Below are 16,662 nucleotides of genomic sequence, written 5' to 3'. Positions count from 1 at the left end.
GCGGACGTCACTGCTTATGTTATAGGGTTGCCACAGAAGGCAGGGAGTAACTCAGACCTGAGTCATGACTGACTAGTTCCTTTCTTCCAATATTAACTGATAAAACATCGTAAAACACTGGGTTACATAACATATGCGGTCCCATAATGGTGATATTCAGCAGTTCACGGAAATGTGTTAGATACATGCAATCTGAAAGAAAGTGTTTGTTAAGCCAATATTGTTTTTAGTTATAATTTGAGTCTGTGAGTGGGTGTGAGAAGAGTATTTGCAGGCCGCCCACACCTCTGTGTTCCTGTCTCATAGAAAAAAACAGCCAGACACGTGTGTGACTCCCAGAGTAACTATATGTTACAAATGTCAGTGGAAAGTGCTCCCGTATGTGTAAAGGTTAATTACACTTTTTAAAGTGATGTATGGAGGCCTGTCTAAAGGTAGCACTCAACCAAACAAATGGGATGCAGCTCCCGCTAAAGTGTGTGTTCAGTTTGTTGTGGTGCGTTGGCTGAATGTGTGTGTGGGTGTGTGTTTTCCTCACTTGCTGTTTTACCCTCTTTAAGTGCATGTGTTTGTGATTGTTAGGTTATAATGCAGTGTTTGTGAGACGATCATATTTATGTGAAAGTTTTTGCGATGATAGCAGCCAAATCCATGTCTCCTCTTACCTACACACACACACATACACACACTCTCACACACACGCATACGTATACACGCTGTGCCAGCTGGCTCCCATACGTCTAATAATGAACAGACACAGTGTGAGTGAGCAAAGGTGGGCTCCTCATTAGCATCAAAGAGAACAGAGCAGCGAACACATACCCCTCTTCTCCTCCCCATCCTCCTCTCAGCCTTTTCCTCAGATGTTTTTGATGTTGGCTGTATATCATCCTGGGTCATGTGTGCATGATGAAATGATTTAGCATCCGGTTGCACTGTAGCTGTGTACATTTTGGAACATCTGCGACTCTATGTCTGACTTTTTTTCCCCAAAAATCTATTGGTTTGCCTTTCTGTCTATTTATTTCCCTATATGCCTATCTGTGTGCCTGTGTGAGTTGTCTGTGTGCGTTAGCATGGAGAGCAGACCCAGGTGGGAGAGTAGAGCAGAGCCGACCTGGTAATGATTACAGCGTGAGGCCCTTGTAATGATACAGACTTCTTTCCTTCAACGGGCCTCTCCGTCTCTCTGGCTCACCCTCTACTGAAAGCTTTATAAAATCTTTGGTGGAGACCCAAACCACCAGATCTGTGTGGCCCACAACATCAAGCATTACAGATCCTGGTGAGAGCCTTATTGCAAAAAATCCAGAGACTAAGACTAGGAGAGACGCCCTTTTTTGTTATGATGTTTTAAACCTGGCTCTTAAGTTGAGCACAGTCATGATGTTATATGGGAGTATTTGGCTTGAGCGCAGTGTGGGAAGGCGACCACCGGTGCTTGCGTGTCTGCTTATTTGTGTATTAGTCGTTTTCTCATGTTAATCAGTGTAGAAAAACAATAGTTTTCGTTAGTGCTGAAAGTTCTTAACCAATCTGCCTTACTTCATGGTGAAATCCCTCCCCTCTTTACCAAAAAATGAGCATTCCCAAATCATGGGTAACTCTACTCTGCTGAGCAGACCACCCCAGCCCCTCTCCTTCCCTCAGCGGATGGAAGGGAGCACTAATGGATAGATGTGTTACTATGATAAGGAATAGCCGATTGAGGCTACTCCTAACCGCAGATACAAGGTCAGATATGGTTACATCCCCCCTTATGGACCCTTTATGAGATTGCAAATGGAGTAATCTGACTCTGGATCAGTGGTTAACCTTGACCCTCAGCGGCCCATGATGGGGTCTACTTCAGGATCTGATTGAAGTTTTGTTCCAAGGTGAACTGAACCAGATTGGCTTCAGGACGTGGTGGCAATATGGGGCCGGTGTAGCATGTGTGCTGTTGCCTCCTGGGGAGAAATGGTCGTGCTTTTCAGGCCGGACAGGTTCAGAGTTCCCAGTTCAAACACACCTGACCACGATTTGAGCTGACTATCATTTTATGACCATCCAGGTGTTTTTTCAGAGAAAGGGGCCGTGAATCACGCTTAACATTTGTGTGTGCACGTGTCTGCGTTTGAACATGTGTGGGAGTGTGTGTATATGTATGTCTGTGTGTGTGTGTGTCTACGTCCCGCTGTTCTCAGTGTGTAGCCTTAGTAGGTCAGGTCAGTAGGTGAGCCAGCGGCGCTATCTAGTTTCAGTGTCTTAACCGCCGTCTGGCTTTGATGTTGCACTGACTCCCAGGCGAAGCTGAGGTGTGTGTTTCAGGCTGAGGGGTGTGACCCAGACACAGGGGTCAGATGGGAGGGGGGGGGGTGGGTAGGGGTGCCAGAGACTGGGAGAGGGAGTGAAGGAGAGGAAGAGAGATGGATGGAGGGATAGGGGTCAGAGCAGTGTGTGGGTGATGGTGCAGACATGCTCCATCTATCTGCCGTCGTGGGTCACTGGCAAAGGTGTGTACACACAGGGCCTCAGTTGACTTGTGAACACATACATTCAAACACACACACACTCAAAATGACACAACACTCATGCTTAGATGATGTATGAGTGCTGTTGGCCATGCATTCACATTTGTGTGTACACCCCCTCCCACACACACACACACACACACACACACACACACACAATTAAAGGTTAATTGCCATAAAACTGCAGCTCAGAGTATTCCGTTTAAACTGCTATTTCAGGCCATAAAAGGAGAACACTACCTCGCTTATTAGGCAGGGGTTGAGATTTTTATGTTATTTTACTCACTAAAACACAGGCCGCAAATTGCTGATTGATATAGTGAAAGACAGAGAAAAGCTTTCTAATGGATCAATGAGCGTTAAGTGTTAAAGGGCTGGGAGCTGGATACGGTTGATTGGAGCTGCTTTAACTCTGGGCTAAGTGCCAGTATAGCGTGCATGCCTGGAAGCAAGCATGCAGTAAAGTAGCCGGGTGTTTGCCTGGGAGGGAGCGATCGGGAATACAGACACAGACACACACTCAAACACACACGTCAATTTCCCCCAACTCGTGACGAATGGAGCGTATTAAGAAGGATTGAGCATTGATTCCCAAGCCGACTGCCCCTCCTCTCTTCAGAAACACGGCGTTCTTATCACTCCACACCGATGTTGCCGTCCCCAAACTGACACAAACTGCCACCCAACCCCCATCTTCATTCCTGCACCCCTGCCCCTGCCTCCTAATCATTTCCCCAACCATCACTCAAATCCTCCTTATCCCCACCTACCAGCCCCATTCCACATTCCCCCCCTCTTCCTTCGCTCCCTGCAGCCCATCAGGCCCTTGTCTGCTTGTTAACTGCCATGCCTGGGTGACAGCAGAGCCCCTCCTCCTCATTGATCACTGATTGATAAACTACTGGAGCTCCATCTGACATAGAAGCAGTGGAAAAGGACAGGGTGTCTGTGGGCCCTTAAAAAGTCTGAGGAACTCAGGAGAAAAAAGGAAGGAAGGAAAATAACTTCAAAATCACTACATTAAAGGCCTTAAAAAGTATTAAAATATGTTAAATGCAGTTATCAGAGGTCTTATCATTGTCACCATGCAATGACTTGCACTTTTTTGCACTGCATGCCCACTCCAAATTAATACAGAACAGGGTTAGATTAGTGGAAAAATATGCAAAATGTGTTTTGTTTATTTTTTTCATTGTATCTGCTTTACTAGGCACAATTGGATTGAACAATGAATTGAATTGACCATTTCCCTAGAGTGCCCATTTATATTTGAATAGTTCATAGTACAGTTCATTAGCTATGTTCTCTCAGAAATAGTCTGGTGTTGCCAGCTTTGTTTCTTTATTTTGGTGTTAAATGAAGTTCCATGTAGCATTAAAAAGTTGTTGAAAAGTCTTAAATTTGGCTTTCTGAAACTGGCAGATACCATGGAGGAGACAACAGCATTACTGTACAAATGAATGAGGCTAACTACAGTATGCAAATAAGTCTAGGAGAGAAGAGAAGATGAATGAGAGGGAATGTAGAGCCGTTCTGTAGGAAACCACAGGTACCTGCTGTGCGCTTCTCAGACTTAAAGTAAACACAGTGAGGCGAATGAATGGCACTGCAGGGGTCCCAGTGCTCATTAACAAGAACTGCAATCCCTACAGCACACACACTACAATGGTTTATGGTGCATGCTTATGTGCCGAAGGTGTTTGCGACGTGCATATGGATGCGTATGTGTGCCTTCATCTGTATTTATGATATGCATTTGACTGTGTGTATCCTCCCAGAACAAAGGTAAAGCCATTGCTAAGAATAACATCACAGCAGGGGAGCGGTGGCGTAGTCACCGGCGATAACACAGAGACAGTGTTCAAACATTCATTAACACACTCTGACTGATGCTTCACGGGATCAAAGGCAAACAACAATGCAACTCAGAATAATGTGCCATTGTTCCCAGTCCCATTCGATCCACATATGGTGAGAGAAACGCATAGACAAGAAGGGATTAATACCAGATAACTGGCTAGACGTGGCGTTGCAGATAACCATATCACTAGTGGTTTCTAAAGTGATTTAGAAGAAGACAATGAAGAGAGAATGAGTGACAAAGAGAGAAGACAGGAGGCGAGGTAAAGAGAGCAATCCAGTAATCCCAGTGACTTTCTGCATCTCACGCATAAATACCCCGACAGACCTAATGTTCTACTCTTTTATCCCTCTTCTGAAAGATGTTTACTCCCTCCGCCTCTCCACAATCAATGACATTTTCCCCTGTTCCCTCAGGTTCAAGTTATTCTAGTCCATCATTTCTATTTTCATCCATCTCATCTTTTTCGTATTCCATTGGTTGTCTTGTCAATGTCCTAAAAGTTGTAAAATACTTTTATGTTGAAACCGCGTCTAATAATTTCTGAGTGCTGCAGCATCGTTCAGGGGCGTCAAGGTAGTTTACTAGGCTGCCTGTGGTGTAAAAATAGGCTAATTATTCGTCAGCCACTGCAGTAAAAAGGTTTTTTTTTCCAATCCACAGTGAAAATGAGGCCGCAGTCTCCTGTCAGCTCTTACGGTCAAAGAAAGTGTTTAACTTCACAACCTGCAACCAACATATAAACATTGATCAGTCATACTGTATATGTCTGTTGTGTGTGTGTGTGTGTGTGTGTGTGTGTGTGTGTGTGTGTGTGTGTTGACTTGATAGGAGAGTGCCACTAACTCTATGCGGTGTGTGAAAGCTGGCAGGAATGTGTGAGTGGTCGAGGTGAGATGCGTTGTGTGTGTATGTGTGTGTGTTTTAGCGTGTGACTCAGGGTCAGGGTTAGGGGAAGTACTGCTAGACACACATAAGTCATCCTGCTGAACACACAGTTTATGAGCGCCTCTTCAATATAACTGAGTCACTGATTGTTGGAAAGGGAACTCACTGGTTTACCAAGGAGCTTGTCATCCACTTTCATGCTACCATCCATTCCAGTTAGTTTGAGTTAAATGTCTGGTAAATCTATGGTACCTAATTTGGGTGTCACACACTTTCCATATTAATACAAATTGTAATCAGCATCCAGATAGAATGCAGTGGATTTATGTGTCTCTTCTCCTTGTAGGCCCTTCTTGTTGCTGCCGCCTCTGATGGAGTGGATGAGAGTGGCCATAGTTCATGCTGAGCATCGCAGGAGCCTATTGGTGGACAGCGATGATGTCAGACAGACGGCCAGGCAACTTCTTCCAGGGCTGGACTGTGAACCAAGACAGCTGAAGTAAGTGAAGAAGAATGCACCCACCCACACACACACACACACACACACACACACACACAAACACTACTTAATTGCTGAGAGTACCCATGAACTATAGCGTTGTAATTCACACTGACAAATAGCTATGTACTGTGTATTAATGAGTGTTCACTGGCCATAATCTGTCTCATTAACCTTTCCATAAAGTGTACACTCACTTAATTAAAAATAAAAGCATCAGACATAAATGTATGCATGGACCACAAGGAGTGTGAAGCATTTCAAATTATTGTATCCTTCACTGTCTATGTCTTTATATCTGTCTGTCTTATTTAACTGGGTCTGTATAGACACACTGACAGGACTGACAGGAATAAATACTTGAAATAATTTATTTTTGACAGCTAGGGAACTGTCAACAATTAATGGTGAGCTGGTTATTTATTCTTTCTCTCTCTCTCTCTCTCTCTCTCTCTCTCTCTCCATCAAGGCCTGAGTGTTGTTTTAGTTCGTTCAAGCGCCTGGACTCCAAGGCTGCCACAGACAAGTTCCATCTAGACTTGGGCTTTCGCATGCTCAACTGTGGACGCACTGATCTCATTGGCCAAGCCATCGATCTGCTTGGGCCCGACGGGGTCAACAGCATGGACGACCAGGTACTGCAGGAGCCCGTGTCTTTGCGTGTGTGTGTGTGTCTGCCATATGTGTTGTTTGGAGGCATACTGTAGCAATATGAATCGTAAATAACATGCATAGATCATTCTCCAAAGCCCTGCCTCATGTATTTTTCTTCTCCTCCTCCATCCATCTCTCTCGCTCCCCTCTTTGCATCGTCAATCAGGGGATGACCCCTCTGATGTACGCCTGCTCAGCTGGAGATGAGGCCCTGGTCCAGATGTTGATCGATGCCGGGGCCAACCTTGACGTGGCGGTAAATACTGCTGCTACAATGCCAACAGATGGACAGCTTTGTTTCAATGTTGTGCATAAAGTACACTTCCACATCCACCCACAATGGATGCATCAGTTTTAAACCATTTGAATTCACAGAAGCAGTAATAGTGTGATTTTTAGTAGTAGTGTGTATTGATGTACTGATGTGTCCTTTGTTGCCAGGTTCCACCCTGCTCCCCAAAGCACCCCTCTGTACACCCTGATAGTCGACACTGGGCGGCCCTCACCTTCGCTGTGCTGCATGGACACATCTCTGTGGTGCAGGTTTGTAAAAACACACACACAAACACACACACACACACCCCCTTAAGGCGAGTTATCCTGGAGCATAAATGCACAATGAATGCGGGTTGTGCTACATAACTACACAAAGTACTTCTGCAGTAGCTCGCTCTGGATGTAATGTCGAGCCTTTCAACAATGCAATGACAAATGTGAGGTTAGAGGTCAGAGCCATAACCGAAATACAGTATGTCAAACACAGCACAATACAGCAGATGTTGTGTGTCAACCAGATATGTGTGTGTTTCTCCAGCTCCTATTGGATGCAGGGGCCAACGTGGAGGGAGCGGCAGTCCGCAACGGACAGGAGAGCACAGCAGACACTCCGTTACAGCTGGCTTCAGCAGCAGGTGGGTGGGCACACACACACACACACACACACACTGAGTACAGCATAGGGCACAGCCGGTGTTACAATATTATTTACAGTAGGCATATGTTCCAATAAGCCCAACATTTATGGTTCCTAATTTCAAATGGACACAAAGCCTGTTGAATCAAAGGAAGAGATGAGTGAACGAGAGAACCGGTATAGTAACTTTCACTGAAACCACTAATAACAATTCTCCCAATTATCAATCACAGTAACCGTACTGAGCTAGCTTTCAGAAAGACCGCCAAGTAGCAAGAGATTGAGTTATGAAGGGGACATTGAAGGAAGGAATGAGGGAATGAGAGAGTTGGAGTGAAACGGAGATGAAGGGCGGGCGAGGGGAGTGGAGTGCTGCCTGTGGTTGTTTAGAAGCCTCTGGGCAGCATTCCTCTGTGGGATCCTCTGAAAGCCACACATAGCTGTAGTAAAAGGGACACACTCCAACACACACACATGCTCTGCATAGCGGCTCGTGACAGTGTGTGAACGGTCCCCGACACGAGCGTGTTTGCATGTTTATGTTTGCGGATGTAAAATAAAGATGAGAATAAGATGAAACTTTATTGATTCCAGTGGGGAAATTGGGTCGCTGCAGCAGCAAAATAATAAGATACAGCGGGGGGAAATACAAATAGAATATGAAATAAGCAGTAAAAACACTAAAAAATAATCAAAATAAAGCAATAAGAAACAATGGAAACAGTTGTGGGGTTATATAAATGAATGCTGCTGACAATTTAAACAAAAGTAGACTACTGGTGGGAAATAGGGACAAGGGGTATGGATTAATAACATGTATGGATGTACTGACTATACATACCGTAGTCAGAATATTTTTTAGGGCTGATACCGGTAATTGTAACAACTTTTAAATGTGTTTAGGAGCTGTATCTGTTTGTTACTAACTGTATGCTCCTCCCAGGCAACTATGAGATGGTGAGTTTGCTCCTGGCTCGAGGCGCCGACCCCTTATCAAAGACCCACGATGGAAATGCCCTCACATCGTCCCTCTACGAAGACATGAACTGCTTCAGTCACGCCGCCGCACACGGACACAGGTACGTCTAAAAAAAACACCATGTTGACGACAGATGGTGCTGGAAGGCGCTGACGGATTGCCTGCTTTTAGCCTCTGAACCGCAGAGAGGGAGAAAGTGATTTAGAAATAACGCTAACCATATCAGCGCTATATCACACTTGACCTAAGCCAACATCTGAAGCCGGTCTCTCTTTGAGTAGATCTCCCTGTACCATGCGGTGTAATGGAGGATCGTGAAAGTATGGGAGTATGAAAGACTAGGTCAGGGCCCCCCTCCATACAGAGTCCATCTGTCTCAGAACACCAACTGGTAGCGTAAAACACTCCACCTGTTCGCTGTGCATGTGTGTGTGTGTGAGTGTGTATGTGTGAACAGGATGTAGACTCAACACTTCACATTCCAATGTGAGGGAGACAGATTATGTAATCAGAGAAGAGGGTACAGGGTCGCTGAAATGGGTATATGTATGTTTTTGCTTGGGCACACATAAACGTATAATATGTCTTTCTTTCTTTCTTTCTTTCTTTCTTTCTTTCTTTTTTTCATTCCATGTCTTCTCTCTTCCCCCCCTCTTCCTTGCCTCCTCCCATCCGTCCCGTCAGGAACGTGCTGAGGAAGCTACTGACTCAGCCCCAGCAGGTCAAAGAGGACGTCCTGTCTCTGGAGGAGATCTTAGCTGAGGGGGTGGAGGGTGAGGATGTCTGCCCTTTCCTCCCCCTCTCCCCGCTCCCCACCTCGTCCTCTGGCCCCGGGGCCCTGCCGGAGGGGGGGATACCCAGGCTGTGCAAGGCCAGGATGAAGGCTCTGCAGGAGGCCAGCTACTACAGCGCCGAGCACGGGTACCTGGACGTCACCATGGAGCTGCGAGCCTTGGGTAACTGTCAGATAGTGGAAAAAAAGAGCACCTGCTTACTTTTCATAACATGAATTCTAAAGATGCTTTGGATATTGGGAGTAATGAAAAAAATCTCTGTCTTGTTTTTTACTGCGTTTCTCTCTACATTACATTTCTTACTGTTGTAGTACAAACCGTGGCACGTATCCCTTCTTCCTAACCAGGTGTCCCATGGAAATTGCACGTGTGGCTGGAGTCTCTGCGCAGCGCCCAGCAGCAGTCCCGGGCCGGGGTCACCCTCTCCCTCCTCAGAGAGTTCACCACCATCAGAGAGGAGGACTACTGCCAGGAGTTGGTCTCCATAGGCCTGCCCCTCATGTTCAACATCTTACGCACCACCAAGGTACGATCACACCCAAGACTCCCACCTCATTGTTTCCCACCAGCATTGCTATGAAAGAAATGAAATGAGTAGGTTTTTCTTTTGGTGGGATATAATGCTTCCCCCCTTCTTTCTTTCATTTTCTTTCAGAATGATGCCATTACCCAGCAGTTGGCAGCCATTTTCAGTCACTGTTTTGGCCCGGCGCCTCTTCCAGCCATCCCCGAGATGAAGGCTACTCTCTCAGCACAGCTGGGTAAGAAAAATTTGCCCCGCATGAAATGACATGGATTATGCATTTATATGAAAATAGCTCAGTTGCCCTTCGATAGCTCAGTTACTTTAGCGGAGGACTGCAGCGGCTTCATGCTGACATCTGTAGGCTTCTGTTTTAAATAATACTCAAAAGAGGTTGCGTAATGCTAACAGTTGAAGGGCAGAGTTTGATTTGAGAGGAATATACCAAAACCATGTGATAGTTCTCTTATGACAGTGGTGCCATGGCGGCCTCGTGGTTAGAGTGACTTTCCTGTGGCTGGAAGGCTGCAGGTTCAATTCCTACAGCAGCCAATTGTACAGTGATGTGCCCATCAACTACCATGTGTCCTGTCCAAGCATCCTGGGGCAAAAGACACAAGTCGGCCAAATGCTGACTTGTTGATGTGTTTTTCTACAGACCCTCACTTCCTGAATAACCAGGAGATGTCAGATGTGACGTTTGTGTTGGAGGGGAAACCATTCTACGGCCACAGAGTCCTGCTGATCACTGCCTCTGACAGGTGAGAGAGACTAGAATATGAATATGTAAGAAGATATAATGTAATAAGGAGTCAGTGGTCATTTTCATAACGTACTGGAAGGGAATTGACCATGATGTTTTCCCTGATCAGATTCAAGTCTCTGCTGGCGTCTTCCGGACCAGACGGAAGCCCCAACAAGGAGGTTGAGATCAGCGACATCAAGTACAGCATTTTCCAGGTAATTCATAGATTTTCTATGAAAGCACATCTTTGTTTCCTCAGTATGACATGATGAAATAGGATTGGTAGAAAAATTGGTGATGACCTTATTGGATATCAAAAACACATACATTGTTGAGTCCTGCTACACTTGTACCTACAGTAGTTGCTCCTGTTCTGTATTGGATGTCAAATGTGAACTTTCACCTCTCTCCAGATGATGATGTCATACCTGTACTGTGGAGGAACAGAGTCACTGAAGACCAATGTGCCTGACCTGCTGGAGGTGAGAATAATGACTTTATACATAGATACACATAAGCAGTCCTGTCTTTATAGCAGTAAAATATTAGTCTAGTATTATTAGTATAATATTATGTCTTCATAACTATGCAAATATTAGATTAGATGAAGCTTAAATGATCCTCAGGGAGAAATCAGGTTCTTGCAGCAGCAAAGAATGTGTGGTTTGCATTGGAATCTAATGAATGAGCGGGACAAGTGTGTACAGGAGAATTTGCTGCTTAGCCTTGGCTCTTCATGTGTACCTTTACTGCATTTTATTACTTATTGCTCACAGTAAGACTTCTTGGATTTAAAATTATGCACTATTGCTGCTATGTGGCTATATGTACTGTTTCTTTTCAGAGGGGTTTTAATTACAGGCCCACCCTGTGACCTTCTATGTGTTTGTGATCGTGATATAAGGCATTTGCCAGTGCTCCAGTGTTAACGTTTGGCTGTTTTCTCCTGTAGTTGTTGTCAGCTGCCAGTCTGTTCCAGCTGGGGGCGCTACAGAGACACTGTGAACACATCTGCTCCAAGCACATCAGTCTGGACACTGCAGTCAGCATCTACAAGACAGCCAAGGTACACACACACACACACACACACACACACACACACACACACACACACACACACACACACACCACACACACTGTACTAATGTATGCACTGTGCAAATGAGTATAGGATGTTTCCATATATAGTAGAGCCCTGCTCTGCTGTATATCTCTCTCTGGAATGGAGGTCTTTCACAATAGGGAAATATTTATGTTAAAATATGGAAGATTTATGCATGCATTCTCCAAAACGTAATTTATTCAGTGCTGTATTTGAAAGGCTTCTAATTACATGCATCAGGGAAATTCCAAGAACTGCACGCAAGAATATACAGTACGGTTTATTTTTGCATTGCTGCATGCAATATTTTGATACTAGTTGATTCAGTTAAGTAAATCACAAGTCTAGTCAAGTTTGCCCTTATTGGTATAACAAAATACATTGCATGTACTGCCAAGATACTATTTTCTTGACACCATACAGCTTTATTTTTGTGTCAAAAATGATAACCATTATATCTTCCTTCTCATCCCAGGCTCACGGCTCGGTGGAGCTGAGCTCACTCTGCGAAGGTTACTTCCTGCAGCAGATGCCCGCTCTGCTGGAGAGAGAGGGCTTCAGGAGCCTGCTGCTGGGCTCCCCCGGGGCCCGCCCAGGGGCCAACTCCACCTCCACTCTGGCCCACATCCGGGGAGACTCGCCTCTGGAGGAGCTGGAGGCCAGCCTGGCTCAGCGACTACGCTCTCTCCACATCACCTCCCGAGTTTGAGGGCGACACGGGAGATGCTGAGGAGAGAAGACAGATATGAGTGGAAGGATGCGGTAGGAGCAGAAGTTTCAGCTTATCACTGATACAGGATCAGATCTTTTGAAGTGGCCTCAACGGTTCAAGGACAGATTATTGCGTAGAAACATCTGATCCTACATCTGTGACAAGGAGCAGCAACTTCTACTGTACATGGACACTGTAATGGACACAGAGCAGTGGATGGCTGCCACCAATCAGACTATGCTCCATGGACAAGTCAGTGTTTTATATCTGGTGCCTGGGCACTCCATCTCAACACTTATTGCAGTGTACAGTATGTGTATGAAGTAGATTGGACGATGTGAGGCTTTTTCTCCAAGGCTCTGGAAGCTTGAATGGAGAGAGAAGCAACAGATGGATGCAGCAGGTGAGAACTCAGGTGAAGTGTAGAGCACTGCTGCCCTCTAATGGACAAAACCTGACATGATAAGTGATTACTGTCGGAGAGGATTGGGATCAGTAGCACCCCCTTGGTTCTGAGTGAAGTGCTAGAAAGTGATGGAAGATTCAAGCATCTATTGGAGGAATCAAGTGAGGCAGCCATGCTGGACTTTTGTCTTTGTCCCATTCATGGTAATGATGGGACTGGGAGGGAGGAAGCGGACATGGGGCCTCCGGCATTGATGTAAGCTTTGGATTAACAAATGTACCCTCTTTTTATGTAATTGTTTGTTTTTATTTTCTATTTTTGAAAAACAAATTAAGTATGACAGGAGAAACAAAACACTTAGTAGAGTGGGATGGACATTTTCTATTTAAAGAGAAAAAAAGATGTGAGAGTATTTAACAGGGTGTTCCCTTTTTATTGTGTTTTTAATCCAAGCAAATTATTAATATTATTGTTACAAAAAGTTGCTTTTGTGTAGCTGTTGTTTTTCCAGGTCGTGTACATTCTAACAGTTAATTAAGCTTATATATGCTGAGGTTAAATGCTTCTACAAAGGTACAATAGCAGAATCCAACATGGGATTTAGACTACATGAATTCTGTTTTAATGCTGAATATTGTAATAAAGGTCCATGCCTGGTAAACACACAAAGTGTCCCTTGTCAATGTTGCTGGCCCAAATGTTTCAGGGTTATTCCAAACATCTACTGCCATCTGCTGGTTTGGACTGGTATAGACTTACCTGAAATCCAGGATAACAAGTCACAGTTGCATGTGCACACACCTACAAGATGTCCAACAAATAGCATTTGCAAAAACAAAACAAAACCAAAAAAATCTTAGCATTATTTAAACTACGATACTAGGGTGGTGGAGTCACAGGACATGTTTATGTTTTCAGGTAAGTTGTCAATCACACAAAAGTATAAGAATTTAACCATCAAATACTGAACTTTGTAGCACTCACTGTATTGTCCTATGTTGAAAACCCCACCCAAAGTATGATAATCTAAAAGTACAAAAGTAAAATAAATACTATTTGTCTCAAGTCTGCACTCACCCACACATATACAGGCACAAGGAGGAAAAACACACACACACCATAACTGAATGAGTTTATTTGTTTCAGCACTGAAGATGCTCACAGTTATGTTATATGGGGATTACATCAGTCGGTTTTGTTCCTGCTCTGTAAAAAGGCCGCTCTGGGCCTCAGAATCATCGGATGTCCTTAGTGTTGCTAGCTTCCCAGTGTAGAAAATAGATAGGAGGGTGAACAATAGGGTATTGCTTTGTGTTTGTAGTACTGATATCCCCTCCCTGTGCTTCTGCTACCTAAAGATAGAGAGAGCCCAGACCTCTGAGCCTTCCAGAGAGAGGTACAGAGTAGAGGAAGCATCATTCAAAACTTTGTGCACAAGATAGAGGAGGAGGAGGAGGGGAAAGGGCAGCGGGAGCAAGGGAACAAGGAAAAAGAAGGGCGTAAATAAAAAGCAGAGAGGGCGAAAGGTTGAGGGAGAGAGGGGGAATTTGAACGTAAAAAGGTAGTTTTGTGGAGAGAGAAGTGATGAAGGCTGAGAGAAGGAGTGAGTTTTGTTATGGAACATTAACACTAAAGCCATGCAAAGAAAAGCTCATGTTTGACATGCACACAGCAATACAAGCTAAAAGCATAGAGCAGGAATCCCCAGCATGGTTGAGAAGACGATCAACCCCCATGGTTTGTCTGTCTATTTACAAAGAGAAGAAGTGGATCGGGATCTGTGGCGTCCTTCTCCTCAGGCCTGGCCTACACGCACAATGATATGAAACTGACAAATATCAATAGAAGAGCATATTCCCTCTCCAAAAAGAGGCTAAGTCTACATTCTTAAATTACTGGTAAATCATTATTTTTTTCAACAGATACCACAAGTTCTCTTTCCCTCTCAGAAAGGTCAGGGAAGAGAGAATTTGTAACTCGTCAATGTTCACATAATTCTGTTAAAGTCAGACAAACAAAAAAACAAACAAACAAAAAAAACTTTTTTCTTCAAATGTTGCCCCATTTTACAAACACACAAGAGGGTAATAAATAACATTCAACTGACCTAACAGCTTCTTTCATATAAATAGCCAAGTTATAATAAATTAGGAAATCAAACAGTGAGATGAACAAACATGAATAAATAAGGACAAAATTACAAAAATATCCACAATTGCATTTAACACGTTTGTTGTTTTTTTTTGTCGTTGTTCCTCTGACTCCTACTGCTGGTAAGTGAGACTAAGAGAGAGGTATAAATGGAAAAACCAAAGACAAAGTGCTGCAGATAACAGGATGACAAACAGGAATGTTTGGATCATTAGGTCAATCAAACAAAGTCATACATGATCATGTAACAAAAATACAGGGAGGAATTTAAAAGAACAGCATGTGGCAGGCGCAGGTTTTCCAACCCGGCCCTATGGTATCTAAACATAAGTGTCACAACTAGACATTTCATTGTTTTTTACATAAGAAATGATATCAGTCTGTACAACAGAATAGATCATTCATTTTAAATACCCACATACCCGCCCGCGTCCCTCCCCCCAACCCCATACTATCGTATCATTTCCCCTACTGCCCCCTACGCCCTGTTCTGCTCTCACCCCCGTCCTCTCTGAAATCACAATTCCAGTCCATTTGCAGCAATAGTATTGAGTCTAATAAAGTCAGTTAGTATTTTAAACCCAGTTCTTCACAAAGAAAGTACATTAAAAAGCAAACAATACAATCCAGCAAGCGTCCGCGTCGGCTGTTTGGGCTATCCACAAAACTCCTCCCCCTTCTCTCCTCCTCTGGATCAGTCAGTGTATCGGGTGTGTCCTTGTGTCTTTTTTTTTGTTTTTTTTGTTCATGTTCTTGTTAATACATCCCAGAGTTTTTCTGTACATACTGTACCTGTGCATGTATGCATGTATTATGTCTTATGTGTGCGTTGTTTGTGTAGCTTATATGAGAATAGTGTTGTAAAATGCTTTGTTTGTAATTGCTGAATGCTCACGCAGGCGAGAAAAGAGGAAAGGGTAGGTTGGCTGGGGGACTGTGCGTTATTGTTGCTGTTGATATGTCTTTGTATGTGTGTGTGTGTGTGTGTGTGTGTGTGTGTGTATGAGTTGTGTGTGTATATGTGTGTGTGTGTGTTTTGATGAGGGAATACTAAAGGTATTTTCTTCTACTTCTAGTGATGGCTGCCAGAGGTGGAGAAGGGGGCGCAGAGGGAGGTGAAGGTAGAAGTCTGCGTGAAGGGTCTGTTTCCATGGAAACCCCCCCTGCGCACCTCTAAAAGCAGTCCTCCGTCAACAAATGTCCGTCTCTCGGCACGCTCGGGGGGTGGAGGGGCGGTCGAGGGAGGGCGAACGGAGCGGGGAGCAGGAGGAGGGGCTTAATAGGTTTTCTGGATAATTCCTGGTATCAGAAACAAGTCAGGTCATCACACAGGTTAGCAGCAAGGGAGCAAAAACAGAGCCACAGGCGTTCAGATGGGTGAGATACAGGGTGGTGATGATGGTGGGCGTTGAGGGGTAATGATGGGGAGAGTGGAGGGAGGGGAGTCAGTGTGTTTACTGTGTGGGTGTACGTGTGTGGGTGCAGTATGCTGTTTGTAAAATATCATTTTGATTCTCTTAATATATTTCTATCTATATAAAGTCATTTTTATACAAAAAAAAATGTCCATAGATGATTATGTACATCTAGCTATGTACAGATAGAATATTCTCTCTGTGCGGGGTGCCACTGGCAGATAGTGATACTGGATGGGTTTTAGCGCTGGCTCGACTACAGAGTGTCTCGCTCTAAGACTCCTCCTGTGTCCCCAAAGACGCCACCGACAACTTGGCTCTGTCTCGGCCCGCAGCGGGGCATTTGGTGTCATTAGTTTCTGGCTCGTGCCTCCGGACGTGCATGGGCGAGGGGCAGTGCTTGGAGGGCGTGCCAGAGGGGTAGGGCACCTGTCCGTTCTTCTCGTCTGAAAAAAGTTGTTTAATTACGTCAAAGAAGTTACTCAATGGGCTGCCTAGGTACACAGA

The 16,662-nt window shown here is 44.6% G+C and overlaps 2 protein-coding genes across 5 annotated transcripts in view; one reads left to right on the top strand and one right to left on the bottom strand.

Moving 5' to 3' along the window:
* The window catches only part of abtb2b (ankyrin repeat and BTB (POZ) domain containing 2b), a 47,967-nt gene extending 34,727 nt beyond the window's left edge, over window positions 1–13,240 (top strand). Inside the window, exons 4-17 of the mRNA XM_071895136.2 lie at window positions 5,609–5,761; window positions 6,231–6,396; window positions 6,582–6,671; window positions 6,857–6,958; window positions 7,230–7,326; window positions 8,272–8,407; window positions 8,992–9,263; window positions 9,449–9,627; window positions 9,757–9,862; window positions 10,283–10,385; window positions 10,497–10,584; window positions 10,783–10,851; window positions 11,322–11,435; window positions 11,947–13,240. Coding sequence (XP_071751237.1) covers window positions 5,609–5,761; window positions 6,231–6,396; window positions 6,582–6,671; window positions 6,857–6,958; window positions 7,230–7,326; window positions 8,272–8,407; window positions 8,992–9,263; window positions 9,449–9,627; window positions 9,757–9,862; window positions 10,283–10,385; window positions 10,497–10,584; window positions 10,783–10,851; window positions 11,322–11,435; window positions 11,947–12,180 — 1,909 coding nt within the window. The 3' untranslated portion in view covers window positions 12,181–13,240. The remainder of the gene's footprint in view (window positions 1–5,608; window positions 5,762–6,230; window positions 6,397–6,581; window positions 6,672–6,856; window positions 6,959–7,229; window positions 7,327–8,271; window positions 8,408–8,991; window positions 9,264–9,448; window positions 9,628–9,756; window positions 9,863–10,282; window positions 10,386–10,496; window positions 10,585–10,782; window positions 10,852–11,321; window positions 11,436–11,946) is intronic.
* Window positions 13,241–16,428: 3,188 nt separating this feature from the next.
* brsk2a (BR serine/threonine kinase 2a) overlaps window positions 16,429–16,662 on the bottom strand; it is a 158,702-nt gene continuing 158,468 nt past the window's right edge. For 3 of the 4 annotated variants that reach the window (XM_078282897.1, XM_078282896.1, XM_071895139.2), the window contains one exon: window positions 16,429–16,649. In XM_078282897.1, the coding sequence (XP_078139023.1) occupies window positions 16,429–16,649 (221 nt within the window). The remainder of the gene's footprint in view (window positions 16,650–16,662) is intronic. The other variant, XM_078282898.1, reaches the window with a different exon arrangement.

The sequence above is a fragment of the Centroberyx gerrardi genome, chromosome 4 (genome assembly GCF_048128805.1).
Source record: "Centroberyx gerrardi isolate f3 chromosome 4, fCenGer3.hap1.cur.20231027, whole genome shotgun sequence".
NCBI lineage: Eukaryota > Metazoa > Chordata > Actinopteri > Beryciformes > Berycidae > Centroberyx > Centroberyx gerrardi.
This window is presented reverse-complemented; position numbering and strand designations above follow the sequence as displayed.